Here is a 16,281-nt window from a genome sequence, read left to right on the forward strand (position 1 = left end):
CTAATTCCAAACCTCTGCGTATTGTCAGTTGTCTGTGTGGCAGTTTGTGGTGTGAATATTGCAAAACATTTGAGGAACATTTCGCTAACCATAACAGCCTCCTCATTGGTCACGGTCGAAGTGAGGAAGACGGGCAAGTTCAGTCTCGCAGTCACAGCTGCCTTCCTGATAATTCAAGCCCCTTATACTGGTCGCCGTACAAATGAACAAGGACAGGAAACCTATTGCCTTTGCATTTCCACTTTCTCAGAAATAGTCTTACCCTCTCATTCACGAAGAATTTAGCGGATTGTATCATGCGTATTGCTTTTGTCAGCTTTTTGCTGTGTGTGTATGCAGATCTGCGGGTTATCGGTACTGATTCCCAGTAAATGTCCTTCTGTGTGCCCTGGCTGGTTATTTGTGGGTGATCCTGTGTAGTTGATGTGAGTAAATCTGTGTAGTGGCTCAGAGATCTGATGAATGCATGCCTTATTTGGTAACTGAGGTCTAGCATCCACTGATTTTGTACTATTTCATAGTTGCACTATATAAATAGATGTTCCTGGAAAAACCTATATAGGGGAAATCCATAAAAATATTTTGATTAACTCAATTTGTGTTCTGTGGTGTCCTTCGCGGTTGCCCAAACACCGTAGCGTTTTTTCATTCAGTATTTAGATCCTATGATTGTTTGTGCAATAAAAGAAATTCCTATAATATCTATCTTGAATGAATGTATTGACAGTTGATTTGCCAGGTGAATGCAAAAAAAGCATGCCTGAACAATATGGCTCAATTTTAAAATTATCCTCCAATCACATTTCTTATTGTTATAGTGAAAATGCTGGTTATTTTATTATTAATTTTTAAAACTGTCTTGCAGTATTTTTATTTACACACTTAGACATTAAATGGGCTACTGATATCACAAAAATCACAAATAAATAAAGATTTAAACTTTATCTTAAGGGAGCCAAATGTGAGCCTTGATTGATCGGAAGCTTCAAGGTGTAGTAGAGTCAGATTATTTATCTTATTTTTGTGGCTACTGGGTACTTACTGTTTTTTTTTGTTGTTGTTGTTGTTAGCTTTATATACCTGGGTTGTCATATTTGGGTACATCTCAATCCCTCTGTTCTATTTTACATTTTTGTATTTGACAAAACTCTAGTAATGCACTAGTAATGCAGTAACTGTACAATATCCTTTACTCAGATTTCATACATCCATACAATTAAACATCCTAGGCACTCATACAAAAGAAAAACAAACAAACAAATGAGATTTCTACCAACAAAATCAATAAAAATATTAATTGTGCATTACCCACTGCCATTATATGTGACAGCATAACAAACAAAATAGTTGTATATAGAAAACATACAGCTTAATTATTACATTGTAGAATTTCTTGGATGTTGTACTTGAAAGAAAAAAATACATATTAACTTTGAAATGAAATATCTCGGGTAAAACTGTGGCAAACATACTAAATTCTCTTTAATCAGTCAAGCGTATGGAAGTACATGCAGATGTATATTAAATATAATATATCCACTGAAATGTAAGCTTGCTTGACTATTTACAGTACAATTACAACTGTTTGGTTTTGTTTATATTTTAGCTTATATACATGATATCTTCGACCACTATAAATAACACATATTTCCCACCTAATTTTGTCTCTCTTTTTCCAACGCTGTCAAATCAACCCAACAGTCATCATACTGCTTGCACCTGACTGTATAGCTCAAGCAATCCATACTCTTTGGGTACAGATGCTCTGACCAATTTAATGGTAATTTTGCAGTTCTGTTTTTACGTTTAGAGATGCCACTTGACATTTAACCAATATTTACAGCTTAAAACATTCATTGCTCAATAGTGGTGCATGAATTAACATGGTTAACTGTCGTTCAGGTTTAGGGTCAGTAATATGTTTATTTATGTTCTTGAAAGTCTCCTGTGCTCAGCCAGGCTGCATTTATATGATCAAAAATACAATAAAAAAACTGTAAAGCTGAATTTTTAGCATCTATAACTCCAGTCTACAGAGTCACATGATCCTTCAGAAATCATTCTAATATGCACAGATTCGGTGCTCAGGAAACATTTCTTATTATTATCAATGTTAAAAACAATTGTGCGGCTTAATATTTTTGTGGAAACTGATACATTTTTCAGGACTATTTGATGAATAGAAAGTTCAAAAGATTAGTAATTATTTGAAATATAATTATAAATGCCTTTATTGTTATTTTTGATCAATGTAATGCATTTTTTCTGAATATCTGTATTAATTTCTTTAAAAAAAAATCTTTCTGACCCCAAACCTTTGAACAGTATTGTATACAGTATATACAAAATGAACTGATCTATACACATACTAGGACTAGTACTGTACTTCAAGCAGCAGCACAGAAACAAATAAGGCTTGGTGCTTATGCCATAGGAGTAGATGAATACTCCACCTGTAAAGCCCACTGAATCCACAATATAGAACAATAAGAGGGAAAATCTAATTCTGTTGTGAGGTATTAAGTGCAAGTATGGTCGTGCTCGATTTTAATAATCGCCAACAGGGATGTTTTTCACCCTCATCACTGACTGAAGTGTTGTAGAATTCAGGCTTTGATTCGTTTGGATGTGGTGTCTCCTGGTTCACTGATATGATTACGGACCACCATGCTGGTGGTATCAGTGCGATAACTGCGTCTCATGTAGAAGGTTCTCATGTGCTGCAGCTCCATGTTGTCCTCCTCAGAAATCTTGACGAGGGGGCACCACTGGAACGCTTTGCGAAAACCTGAGCGGAATCTAAAGAAGGACAGCAGATGCTAGATTTTAACTTCCTGTGCATTAAGAATAGGACTTCCTGAAGAATATAAATACAATTTTAGGGATCACTAACTGACATCAATGCAAATGCTGCACTAAATAGCCATGTTAATGTGTTTATATCTAATGTTTTCTCCTTCCTGCGATGTAATGTGCATTTACCTTTGGTTTAGACAGCAGTAAATTATGGGGTTGTACATAGTGGAACTCATGGCCAGCCAGAAGATGGACAAATAGACCTGCTGGATGTAGTGCTGCTTGTATATGTCTCTGTTGAAGCTCCCCAGGATGAAGTAGATGTGGTAGGGAAGCCAACATATTGCAAAGGTTGTCACCACCACCATCATCATCTTCACAACCTTTATTAAATTACAAAAATGGCATGAATCTTTTTTTTTTCTTTCAACACAAAGAACTATAATCCAAAACCATAAATAGCTGCTGCCACCAATGAAAAATCTCTCTGGAGGGGCTTATTATTGTGAAGGACACAAGAAAGAAAAATGTGAAAGGAATGAAAAAGATAATTTCCTGTTCTGCCAGAAGAAAAGCTTTCTGTCCCCAGGGAAGGTTTTACCACTGATTTTAAAATTGTATGGAACTTAACTACATTTGCTCATGATAATACACTTTTTGTCCCAGATGTAGCTACCAGTGATATGTATCTATTTAGAGTTTAGAAACATGACAACTGTCCGAGTGTGTACAGTCATCTGAGTGTGCATGTGGGCACATGGCTTAAGTTAGTTCGGTGACTATGCAGAGAAACTGGAATAAATAACAAAATTACACAAGTAAATACTAGCATCACTTACCTTGCGTTTCGCCTGCATCTGGTTCTGGTAGTGGTCTGATGCTTCTCCAGGGATCTCGCTGCCCCACAGCCTCCGTCCCACCAGGCTGTAGGTCACCAACATCACCAGCAGAGGGAGCAAGTAGATCAGGATAATCACAGCAATCTGATACCTATGAGATCAAGCAGCACTTCATGAGCCAAATCTACATAAATGCACATTTTTAGGTAAGAATCCTCTACTGTCATTTTTTTAAATTCCTATGTTATGCCTTTGATGGGCATTCAAATCTTTGAGAAGTGAAAAATTAGGCTACTCTCAATGTTTAACCTCATTTAAAATGATTTTCTTGTCAGTAAAAATTGAGCAAAGCTACTTGTGTAAATCATACAGAATAAAAGGATACAATTTTTGTCCACTTTTCTTACGAGAGCTGATGTTTCCCTCCATAATCGTCAGGCCATTCCACCATACAAACAGTCCGAGGGAAGTAGAACTTGGTGCTGGCGTAATAACACTGAGGAAAGGCCAGTGAAAAAGCCACGGTCCAGATGACCCCGATCAGAACTTTAGTAGTAGTGGAGGAGAGCCTGAGCTTCAGAGGGTGGATTATAGCCATGTATCTGTGGATTTCAGCCAACAACATCTTAATGAAAGTGAACTTGTGCCTTTAAATGACAGGGTAACATAAATTTGACATATGAATAACAAAATGGAAAAGGCTGGCAATACCACTTTGTTGACTTTCCCTTCTATTGCCATTCAGTGCATTACAGAGCTTTTTTGGACGGAATTTTCTGCATGCATACTGTATAACAGGAGCACATCCAGAAACAGAAGATTGATTGTTTGCGTCATTTCCCATGCTTGATTATTATCATCTACTTGTTGGTCACTAAATCAGACTCTTATTTATATTAAATTACCAGAACACAATCCACACTCAGCGCGAAGTCTCCCTACCCATTTTGCTCATGAGTCACCAGGTCAACTGGAATCGATTATCCAGGAATATCACAAATGCATTATTTGCGCGCACTAAACGGACTTTCAGGGAAACGGAATATTACGCGCGCAGGTAAATTACATGTTCGGGGACGTTGCGCGCTCGAACTGCATGCGCACAGGTTCTTATTTAGACCCATTGAAAGCTTAAGTGTGGGTCCTAATCAATTCCCCATGTCTATTGAGTTTGCATGAGCGTTTAAGCGCTTTTCTCAACCCTTTTAAGTAACCATGACGATTGCTCATAAAACTACGAGTTAGGCTATTTATCATTAAAAGGGGCCAAAATGAATATTAATCTAAGATTTGTTTTAATATTAAATATCATTAACTAATTTTGACCGTCTATGGAAGATTGGTGGTGGTGCACAGATAAAAGGTTTATTCTTGAGCCTTCGAGTTGATGGATTTAGAGCTATTTTCCTCTATGTACACTGACAAACCCTAAAATTTGGTCGAATTAGGTTTATATCCCTGCTGGGGAAAATAGCTCGAACCAGCTTCATCAAGGTCTGCCAGGTGGATGTCAGTGCACCTGATTCATCAGTTAGATCTTAGATCAGCTCTTAACCATATATGACCAGCAAAAACAGAAGGGTAACAGATCTAACCTCATCTATGTTTTATCACAGGAATTTACAATCTGTAACTGATTTATGGCACGATTAATGTCATGTTATCATAGTATGATGATTAATTATCCTAATCCATGGGAACATGTTATGGTGAATTGAAAAAGAACTGAAAATCTTTAGATTGTTAATTGCAATTTATAAATTGTAATGTATAAATAACCACAATGATTTTCAATGAAGTGCTTTGTTGTCTGCTTACCTGTCAACAGCAATAGCCGCCATTGAATAAATGCTTGAGAACATTGCTGTTACTGGGAAGAAGTTTTGAAATTTACAGTATCCCAAACCAAAATACCAGTCATTGTGCAAAGCATACACGAAATTAAAGACGGTGTTAAAAGTTGCCATAGATGCATCAGAAAAGGCGAGGTTTACAATGAAGTAGTTGGTCACTGTCCTCATGCGTTTATGTGCCAGAATGATCCAAATAACAGTGACATTGCCAATGATGGACACAATTACGATTAAAGAGTATGCAATCGCCCATAGTGCCACCTGCCAGTACGGCTGCTCGAATAGATTGGTGGAGGTTTGGTTACCATCTTCCTCGTCGTAGAGAAGAGATGTTGAAAGGGGGTCCAAAGTGGTATCCATTGTATTTGTCTGTAGTCACATAAATAAATCTGTATGCTTATTCCAGTGAATGACTCGCTCTGCTGTCGCTACGACATGGTAAACTTGTGTATTTTAGACAGCTGCAGCAGTTCATGTTCCAAACTGTGAGTGTGGTCACTGCGCCTCGTGTCCAAACCGCCTGCTGAAGTGCGTTATTGCGCCCGAAGGGATGATATAGCACTGAAAAACTGAAGGAATGTGTGCCAAGTGTTGGAGGTGTGTGGGGTCCAAGGCAATGACGTTGGATGAAACACTCTTGCAAGCACGCATTGTGACGCACAGCATCCTACACTCCTACTAAAAAGCTCGGTAAAAGAGCGCAAAATATTTAATTGGTACTATGCATTTGAGACGTTAACCGTGAACATCTTGCTGTCATTAATAATCGCCAAACCCCTGTAGCGCACACTAATGGAAATATGTCACAGTTTAGAGCATGTTTGAGGTCTGCTGTACTTGTTCTGCTGAGACCTTGCTTAGATACCCCTCATTTCTCCAATTGTGTGAGGTGATATTAGTTCATTTTGTCAGAGCAGTGAGACAGGTGTCTGGGCAGCAGGTGGAAGAAGTGGATAGTGAGTTAGTGGACATTACTCTTATTTGGACACTTCGAGTGCTATATGATATTTCAGGTTGATGTCTGAAGATCTGTCTTTTTCATTATTGTGCGAATTAGGGTAAGATGAACCAACCCCCCCTCCTTACCTTAATTTTTTTACCAGCACTTTTAATTAATGGCTATACGCTATTTTTTATTTTGTGTCTTTGGAAAATTGCAATCTGTGACGTGTTATGTTGAATATCAAATGTTGATAATGAGGGAGTTGTGGACACATCAATGTTTTTGGATTTGTGTAGTAAAAGTAACAGTTTTTATTTTGAAGTAAAAAGATAAAATTAGACCCTTATGATGACTTCATCTATTATTATTTATGTATTTTAATTTTTTTATTTTATTTTACTATTATTATTTTTTATTTTTTATTTGTTTTTATATTCTTCTTCTTATTAATATTTTCCCCCCTTATCTTTCTCTGTACAGCACTTTGGTTCCAGTCGTGGTGTTGAACGTGCTTTATAAATAAAGTTTGAGTTGAGTTGAGTTGAGACTTGGCACAGAACCCAAGTCGTTATTATTTTGAAATTAAATATTTAGTGTAATTAGTGGGGGTTTTATGTAATATTACCATTAATTTGATGTACATTTCAGACATCTGTAGGTTAGTTGAGTGGAATCATTAAATTTGTATTCATAGTGTTGCTATTTATGACATATCTTTACTTTTTAATGGACAATTAAATATATTAACAGATTACCTTTCATATGAATCTCTTTTACTTGGATTCTGCATTGTCTGTCATCAGTTATTCAATTATTCAACTAAATTATCAAAATAAAATTTAAACAGAGTAGTTAATTTAGTATGTTACATTAATGACACTTAAACATTTAAATATTATTAATAATTATATCAAAAGCTATTATTACTTTCTTTAAAAATTAGACCCCTTTCTGTACTTTCTGGGGTGAGGGCTGGTGCAGTTACTCCTCTCACCCCTCATTTAATATTTTACATTGCTAAATTAGCAATCCTTTATTAACACATTGCATGGCTGATTTATAATCATCCTCATCCACATTGTTCTTAAAGCTGCAGTCCGTAACTTTTTTGTGTTCAAAATGTATATAATAAACGAGTACACCATAAATCCATTTTCCAAACCGTGTTTTTGGCTTGTCCTGAATCACTAAGGTACACCTATAATAAGTGTTTATATTCGGACTATTTAGACTGGTTCGGGTAGGTACCGCTGCGGAGTAGCCCAGTACCTGCGTGATTCGTCATAGACATAAACAGAGAGAAGTAGCTCCGGCTACAATGTTCTTCCGCAAGACGCACGCAGTTCTGTTTATTAACCGCTAGAGCGCCAAAAGTTACGGACTGCATCTTGAAGGAGAGCATTTTACCTCCATTTTACCTTTTTTTTACTATTATTATTATTATTATTTTTAAATCTGAAATTTCTGCCAGAGATTTGCAGGCTTAATCTGTTGAGGTTATTCTTGTTATTCTTGTTTTTGGTTATCTATATGTGTATATAGGCCTATGTAAAAAAGAAAAAGAAAAAGAAAAAGAAAAAAAAAGGACACTGTCAGCAGTCAGAAAAGAGGTTAAATCAGTGGTGTCTAAACCTATTTAGATGCATAAATCTATAATGAAAATGTTAATGTTTTATGAGTTTTATTACATTCAATATATTTAAATATCATTAATATAGGCCTACATGAATATATAACAATAATATATAACATTTTCGTGTTAACTGTAGTGTAAAATCAAAAAGTAATAATGTCCTTTAAGAATATGAACTTTCTATAAACTCCTGAAATACAAACAATATACAAGCCATGTGAAATCCCGCTCTCTCATTGGACAAACCACCCATCAATCAATTGTGTGATAATGGAGCGCGTGCTCTGGTCACTCAGGTAGAAGTCTAGAAGATACAAACAAACCACGGCTACAATGTTCTTCCGCAAGACGCACGCACTTATGTTTATTAACCGCTAGAGCGCCAAAAGTTACGGACTGCATCTTTAAGGAGAGCATTTTACCTCCATTTTACCTTTTTTTACTATTATTATTATTATTATTTTTAAATCTGAAATTTCTGCCAGAGATTTGCAGGCTTAATCTGTTGAGGTTATTCTTGTGCAAAAATGTTTTGGTTATCTATATGTGTATATAGGCCTATGTAAAAAAGAAAAAGAAAAAGAAAAAGAAAAAAAAAGGACACTGTCAGCAGTCAGAAAAGAGGTTAAATCAGTGGTGTCTAAACCTATTTAGATGCATAAATCTATAATGAAAATGTTAATGTTTTATGAGTTTTATTACATTCAATATATTTAAATATCATTAATATAGGCCTACATGAATATATAACAATAATATATAACATTTTCGTGTTAACTGTAGTGTAAAATCAAAAAGTAATAATGTCCTTTAAGAATATGAACTTTCTATAAACTCCTGAAATACAAACAATATACAAGCCATGTGAAATCCCGCTCTCTCATTGGACAAACCACCCATCAATCAATTGTGTGATAATGGAGCGCGTGCTCTGGTCACTCAGGTAGAAGTCTAGAAGATACAAACAAACCAGGAAGTGTCTACTACGCGACCGTATTTCGTGTTATTTATACGTTTTTAACATGTCAAATGAAGTCCGATATTGCGACAGGTGCTCGTACCTCTTTCTCAAGTTCTCGTTAATCGTATATGCAACAATTTTCTGGGTGAGTTTGATTTGTTTTTATTATACGTAATAATAAATCGGTGTGGTAAGTCTATGAGGCTAAGTCAAGCAAATGTACACAAGTGCGGTTTAAAAAGTCGGAAAGAACAGAGAGAAAGCAAATAACATTACAAGTCTGCTAGCAGTAACGTTTGAGTTTGTTTATATATTTTTAATTATGTTATTATGTCTATAACGTTACCTGTTCCAGTGCTCCTGACCACACCCTCATCGAGTAATTCTGCTGTACTCTGGAATTATGGGTTTCTTACTCATTGAATTATCGATCTCCTTTGTAGAGTATGTTGAACACAAATGCTTTTATGACGTTGCAAATGTTTATCCATTGATTTATTAATAAATATCTGATGTCGCTGTAGAAAATATGAAGCGAAAATGGCAATTCTATAGGCTAATGACAACACTGTAAATAGCTACAACTTTCTTGGTAAATGTATGTGTTAATTTGTACAAAAAAACAACAAATAAATAGTATTTACATTTAAACGAAGCAGATAGAAACTGAAACAGACTCATTGTAATGGTTAGTGGTTGTTTTGCTTCTGTTATTGATTGCATGATAATCAGATGACCAAAATACTGTGTGTGGTCATACTGTGCAAAGCCGTGCCTTTAAACAAACAAAAAAAACCCTCTGGCCATTATCTAGCATGGAGTCAAAGACCATTAGACTCCTCATTCATATTTCATTTGCACATAGGCTAATCATTATTACTTGGCTCAAGATTGTTGAATATGTGTTAAGAATTTACCACATGAGAACTTTTCCCATTTTCATGAACAGTATGTTTGTTTGCTATTCGTAAGACCTGTATTTATAAGGTCAAGCTTGTTTTGAACCTACATTAAATTCATGAGGCAAGTGTAGTTTGATTGACCCTAAAATAGAATTGTAGGATAAATCATCTGGGTATGCTTTATACATTAAGATTATAAGATCAAACTGTCACTGAAGCAGTGTCCTTTCGAATGTTACTAATATGTACACTTTAGGTGCTAATATTGACTTTTAAACTACTTATATGTACCTTTAAGGTACTAATATGTACTATTTATGGGTAAATAAGGTACAAAGATGTACCTATTAGGTTTTGTACAATAGGTAATAGAGTAAATATAGTATTGAAGAAAATATCATATTATAGATACACAACTATCTGTCTCTCTCTCTCTCTCTCGCTAATATTGTACTGTACTTTACTGTACTTTAAGTCATTAGTGAATATTCCAGTGCTTTTAATTCAAAACATTATCAAGCATGTATTTCCATATTGTAGTTCTCAAGTTACCTAATACTCTTATTTACTGTTGTCAGCCTGTGACTTACCAAAAATAAACTAGAGAGTCATTTGGGGTTATATAAGCCTTGATATTTTCAGTTTTAAATTCCTTTGACAGTTCAAACTCAGATCTGATTAAACAGAAATCCAGATTATAATTACTATGCAATGTTTGTTTTATTGTTCATTTTAATGTTCTGTCTAATTTGTTTCTATTCTCCACATTTGATGTTCTTTATGCACTAGACAATAGAGTTTCCTATTGTTTGAATTATTTAGCATCATCTTTGCATAAATTCTGATAATAATCTTTTGTATACATTTCACAATTGTGCCATTAATGTATTCTTTATACTGTTTTATATGCAAATAATGCTTTTCATAGAAGTGTTATTCAAGTTTGAGGTGCTGTCATGGCATAGGGACTATGACATTCTGTAGTTATCTTTATTCTCATCCGTTATTGACATTTGAAAAAGATTATTGTGAGTAAAAGGCTGGTGTCAAAGCTACTCTATGTGACAGCAGAGGTTTGAAATGCTACGGGCTGCACCATTGTGCTTCTCTCCCTGTTTTCTGTCAAGAGCAGGTCTGCACATGTTGAACCCATCACACTGACAGCATAAACAATGGGCCCCATAGGACCCCATTTCAGACCATTATGCCACCCGCCGAGGCTCTTGGTGGCCCATTGGCACCAGTATTACAGTGCTGGCTGACCCAGTGCACACTTTGTGCTGCTTTCATCATGGGTTTCACAAGAGACCTGGTGCACGTGCCTCACGCAGGGCTGCAAGGGTGAATTATTATGTGTGGATGGCTATTCTGTTCACGAAGGCAAGGGAGTACATCTGCTCACCATCTCTGTTGATTAATGTGCACTCATGTTGATTGGTAAAAGGAATTCTGAAGTGAACAACTGCGTACAAATTGCTTGACTTGTGCTAACTTCATAGATTGGCTTAATGGCAGTTCTGGATGTTTTTTACGAAATAGTTTTGAATTGTATATATTTGCAGATGCATGTGCTAGAGGTTTTGTAGATTACTATCCAGATGCTCTTTGTTTTCATATATTGTTTAAGCAATATGTTTTGACATAAAGATGCATGAAAATAATGGATTATAAATTATGAGCAACCTGATTGAGCCAGCTTCAGCCTGAGATAATTTCTGTTGAAATGAGGTGGTGGTGGCCTCGGACTCCATCAACCTTTTTGCCTTCAGACTTTATAGTCTGTCAAAGGTCATAACTCTGGTTGACATTTTCCAACCAATTTCCCAGGTGGCTTTTGTAACCTTATTGAGGGATCTAAACATAAAGGCATATCTTGTTTCTTTTTTTTAGTCTTTCAATACCTCAAGGATTTAGTGTTGCCATTTACGCTATAACTAATAAATATACAAATATAAAAAAATTAAAAACTATTATAATTATTGGTGGTCTTCTGAAATGCAGAGAGGGTCTTTGCTTCTCTTCGTTTGATGTTTTTGTTGTTGTTTTTTGTAAATTTGTGTTTCATTTATGTTTACACATCGGGGTTCAATGCTACCATATTCTTTTATATGTTTGTATATAAAATGATTAAAATCAAATTCTCAATAATGTACAGTTACACTACTGTTCAAAAGTTTGGGGTCAGTAGTAGCAGCAAATCAGCATATTAGAATGATTTCTGAAGGATCATGTGACACTGAAGACTGCAGTAATGGCTGCTAAAAATTCAGCTTTGCCATCCCAGGAATAAATTACATTTTAAAATATATTAAAATACAAAAAAAGTTATTTCAAATTATAATAATATTTCACAATATTACTGTTTTTATTTTTGATCAAATTAATGCAGCATTGGTGTGCATAAAATACTTCAAAAACATTTTCAAAAATGTATAGGTAGTGAGAATTAACATTTTAATATATGTTAATAGTTTTATATTTCTTTATAATAAAAAAATACAGTAACACACATTTGTTTATCTCAAACACTACTACCTGTTGTTTAATTATATGAATATCCACCTTCTTTTTTAGCCCACCAGTCAACAAACCCTCTGAAACCTAATGATGATAGTAGACATAGAGGTGGACCTTTAATTTTACCAAACTGAATAGACCTTCATTAAATCCGGATCACCCACAGATCATTTCATGTTTCAAGTTCATTTTAATTTGGACAAGACTAAAAGTGGTCCGAGTGGGTGAGTTGTTTACTGTGTAATTAGTCCATTCATTTCCACCAGTTTGACCTGTTTACACCCCCTCACATTCACCATACACTTTAGCTGCTTCCTCCTGAAACTTGATCCGTTGATGTCATTGTTGAACAGTACAGTATAATTTTAGGAAAATTTGTGATTTACACACTATTTGAGTTTATGATATTTACTTTGTTTTATCTATGCACTGCCAATTATTTTCTCATCTGAATGCTGTTGATAAGACATCCAATCGGTACATACTGATGGTGCCTCCATTCATTTGAGGAAAATGATTACAACTTACCCGTACAGACTACATGCTGGCGTGATGTTGAATGAGAAAGGAATGCATTAGCACAACAAATGTGTTGTAAAGCCCATATGTATACACACACACACACACACACACACACACACACAATGAGTTAACAGGTGTGGAGTGGTTTTACTGCAATTACCAGGGCAGCATTATGATGGTTATTATTTGATTATGCCATTAAGCCATGTCACTGGAGCTCAGTGTTTGTTTCTCAGGGTTACAGAAGTGCATTTGATATGTCAGTTTTGCACAACTTCGTCTGAATATGCTTCTCCCAGATCTACTTTCTGCTACTTTTTATTGTGACACAGAAATGGTTTGGGGTTCACACCACATGCTTTAATTCTACAATTTGTCAACCACAGCTCCGATCAGTAGAGTATGATAATCATGTAGAATATTTCCAAATGGAAATCACACTTGGCGCTTTGGGGAGCCATTAAGATTCAAGGTTGGAATACATTAACCCAGGAGGTCACAGTTTCACATAGCTTTACTTTGCTCTGTTTTGAATCATAATACCTTTAAATATGAAAAACATACTGAAGAATATACTGCTAGATTCAGTAATGTCCATTTTTGTGGCCCTGAATGTGACTAAATGTAGTCGTTTGTGTGATATTTTTTAACCCATGTGCCTTTTCAAAGTTACTAATATAGCTAAAATAGTGATATTCTTCCCATTTGTAATGTAATGTAATTTTGCATGAAACCCAAATAGTCTGATTTGTGTGATTTGTTTCAGCTCATAGGGGGCTTTATTTTGGCCATTGGCATTTATGCGGAGGTTGAGAGGCAACAGTACAAAACTCTGGAAGGAGTATTCCTGGCTCCTGCCATTATCCTCATTGTGCTCGGTGTGATCATGTTCATCGTCTCCTTCATCGGCGTTCTGGCATCTCTCAGAGACAACTTGCGCCTTCTCAAAGTGGTAAGTTTTTATTTTTCCATCAGACTCTTGCATATAGTAGTGTCCTCTTCAGCACATCGCTTATGTAAATCATATTGATTTTCTGTACACAACACTTCATATTCTATTCTTTTTAATGATTCTTTTTGTAGGAAGCAAACAAATGATATCATTAGCACAAAGAGACAGTTCACCTAAAAATGAAAATCCTGTCATTATTTATTCACCCTTTCATGTTGTTCCAAACCTGTATGACTTTTGTTTTATAGGGGAGTGCAAAATATATTTTGTTTTTGTCCATACATTGAAAGTCTAGTGTTATGTTCCCCATTGACTGTCATTATACGAACAAAGTCGTTTTTCAAAATACTTCTATTGCGTTCCACAAAAAGAAAAGGGGGTCAATAGTAAAGCAGAAAACATTCTTACTTAAATCACTTGTACTAAAAAAGTAGTAAAACAAACCACACTATACTAGTTTATGAGTCATTAGGGATGAGTCATTTATCAGTTTGAATAAAGGAATCATTTGAATAACACTTTCTGACTACACATTCACAATGCGTCAAACATCAGATCGCCTGATGTAGAATTAACATGAACGTTGCAGACGTTTGATACCAGTCAAACCCATTATGAAAATTACCACTCTCATTTGACTAAAGATCACATGGTGAAGGCAGGGCTATCAACATATTAAATTCTTAAAGTACTGTTATTATCAACAGGGCTGAAAATGATAAACAGTACTAAGAGTGCTTCCTGTTTCAGCAGAAGTGGAAGTTTGTCTCATGAAGAAAAGTATCCTCTTATTTTCCAGTTTCTCTGTTAATACAATTGCCTAATCCCACTAGCTAGAAAACAAGCTGATGGGAATTGAATCATGTTATGAGCTATTTGTATTCACTAGTCCATATGCCTTGTGAAAATGTCACTGGGTGCTGTACACGCACGCATAGACGGACTCACTGTCCATGTAGGGCAGAATCTGAGGCTTGCAACTGTTGTTTCATTTGTATCTGAGTAATGTGCGTGTGTCTCTGTTTCATTTGAGATCCTCTGTTTACTGTTGCTTTGCAGTTTCTTTACATGCTGGCTCTCTGTCTCATTTTGGAGCTTGTCAGTGGGATTGTTGCTTTGATCTTTAGGAGACAGGTACAGCCATTTTTATCTTCTTTCTAGTTTCATTTATAATGTTCTTGACAAATCCCTTCCTTTATATAATAAGACTGGTTTTTTGATGTACATTTCCAAGTGGCAGACTGTGACATGGCTCACAAAAAGAAATGTATACATACAGAATTCAGTATTGCAGTATTTTATAGTCATTAGCCATGCAATGGGACAATAACTGTTGGAAGTTTCTTTGTTATTCATTTCATTGGGCAAATGGGATCCATGCTCATTTGAAAAAGATGATTATGAGTACTGTTACATGGTTGCTGGGTAATGACTGTTTTGTGATTAGTTGAGGTTGTGTTTTAGCGTCTGCTGGATGTGGAAATTTGTTTGGCTGCTTGACACTTCAGCAATCATAAACAAAATTATTTTGATGCCAGAGCGTAATTACCATCATTGTGAACATAATTTCAATCATATTTAAAAAAAAACGAATTGTACCAGTCCTCAGATATTAAAGTTTTATTGAGTTTATTTCTAACTGCAACAACAAAGGCTCAACATCCCATGCTAAAATAAATCAGACTTGTTACATTTTGTTGCAAAAACATCATCTTCCTGTTATAACACTGACCTTCTTTGTCAATCAGACAGAGGACCTTCTCAACAAAAACATCCGCAAAGGCATGGTCAATTACTATGATGACCTTGATTTCAAAAACATCATGGACTTTGTTCAGAAAACGGTAAGAGATTTATCATGAACACATGAAAGGTACAGATTTAATATGCTGACTTTTTAAGATTGCATTGAAGGTATCTTTAAACTTGATCTGTCAACAAAGTCCAGATCTCTCTGCATGTACTCACTCTGCATTGCCATTAGCAAAGCCATTCTGTTTAATATTGGTTGAACTTCAAACTATTTTTTTTATTTGTTTCTGAAAATAAAAGAAGCTAGTAGGGTCCTGTGAATTTTTTTTTTCTATTTCAATTTTGTTTCAAAGGTTTTCTTTTTTCATCCTTAAAATGCATGTATAATCATTTGAATTAAATAATGTAATAATTTATAAAAACATTTTTACAATAGTGCCATATGAAATCTTACATTCTGTTTAATTTTGATTTAATTTAAATTTATTTAAAAAATATATTAATTTAATCAATCTTTTTTATCTAAAGATTGTAAATGAAAATAGAAGGGTTCCTTTTTACAAAAAGAAAAACTATTTACAAAACTACAAAAATAGTATAATAATAATAAC

At 35.1% G+C, this 16,281-nt stretch overlaps 2 protein-coding genes across 3 annotated transcripts in view; one reads left to right on the forward strand and one right to left on the reverse strand.

Moving 5' to 3' along the window:
- Positions 1-2,433: 2,433 nt before the first annotated feature.
- Positions 2,434-6,000, reverse strand: tacr2 (tachykinin receptor 2). Its single transcript, XM_016457782.1, has 5 exons — positions 5,454-6,000; positions 4,043-4,237; positions 3,636-3,786; positions 2,983-3,179; positions 2,434-2,799 (listed from the first exon to the last, which is right to left on the reverse strand). Exons 1-5 carry the CDS (start codon positions 5,846-5,848, stop codon positions 2,607-2,609), a joined length of 1,131 nt encoding a protein of 376 aa, XP_016313268.1. The 5' UTR covers positions 5,849-6,000; the 3' UTR covers positions 2,434-2,606.
- A 2,977-nt stretch (positions 6,001-8,977) lies between these two features.
- The window catches only part of tspan15 (tetraspanin 15), a 25,923-nt gene continuing 18,619 nt past the window's right edge, over positions 8,978-16,281 (forward strand). For both annotated transcript variants that reach the window (XR_001631683.1, XM_016457977.1), the window contains exons 1-4: positions 8,978-9,170; positions 13,733-13,918; positions 14,978-15,052; positions 15,667-15,762. Coding sequence is in view for 1 of the 2 variants with exons in the window: in XM_016457977.1 (XP_016313463.1) it covers positions 9,087-9,170; positions 13,733-13,918; positions 14,978-15,052; positions 15,667-15,762 (441 nt within the window). In the remaining variant the exon portion in view is untranslated. The remainder of the gene's footprint in view (positions 9,171-13,732; positions 13,919-14,977; positions 15,053-15,666; positions 15,763-16,281) is intronic.

Source organism: Sinocyclocheilus anshuiensis, unplaced genomic scaffold, assembly GCF_001515605.1.
Source record: "Sinocyclocheilus anshuiensis isolate Anshui unplaced genomic scaffold, SAMN03320099.WGS_v1.1 scaffold63, whole genome shotgun sequence".
In the NCBI taxonomy this organism is placed as follows: Eukaryota; Metazoa; Chordata; class Actinopteri; order Cypriniformes; family Cyprinidae; genus Sinocyclocheilus; species Sinocyclocheilus anshuiensis.

Excerpts from the sequence above, each read along its gene's own strand:
- tacr2 (XM_016457782.1), bottom strand. The coding sequence starts at position 5,848 with ATGGATACCACTTTGGACCCCCTTTCAACATCTCTTCTCTACGACGAG. Across the intron at positions 3,787-4,042 it reads GGAGGGAAACATCAGCTCTC|GTATCAGATTGCTGTGATTA; the intron begins GTAAGAAAAGTG and ends TTGATCTCATAG. Across the intron at positions 2,800-2,982 it reads TACTGCTGTCTAAACCAAAG|ATTCCGCTCAGGTTTTCGCA; the intron begins GTAAATGCACAT and ends GTCCTTCTTTAG.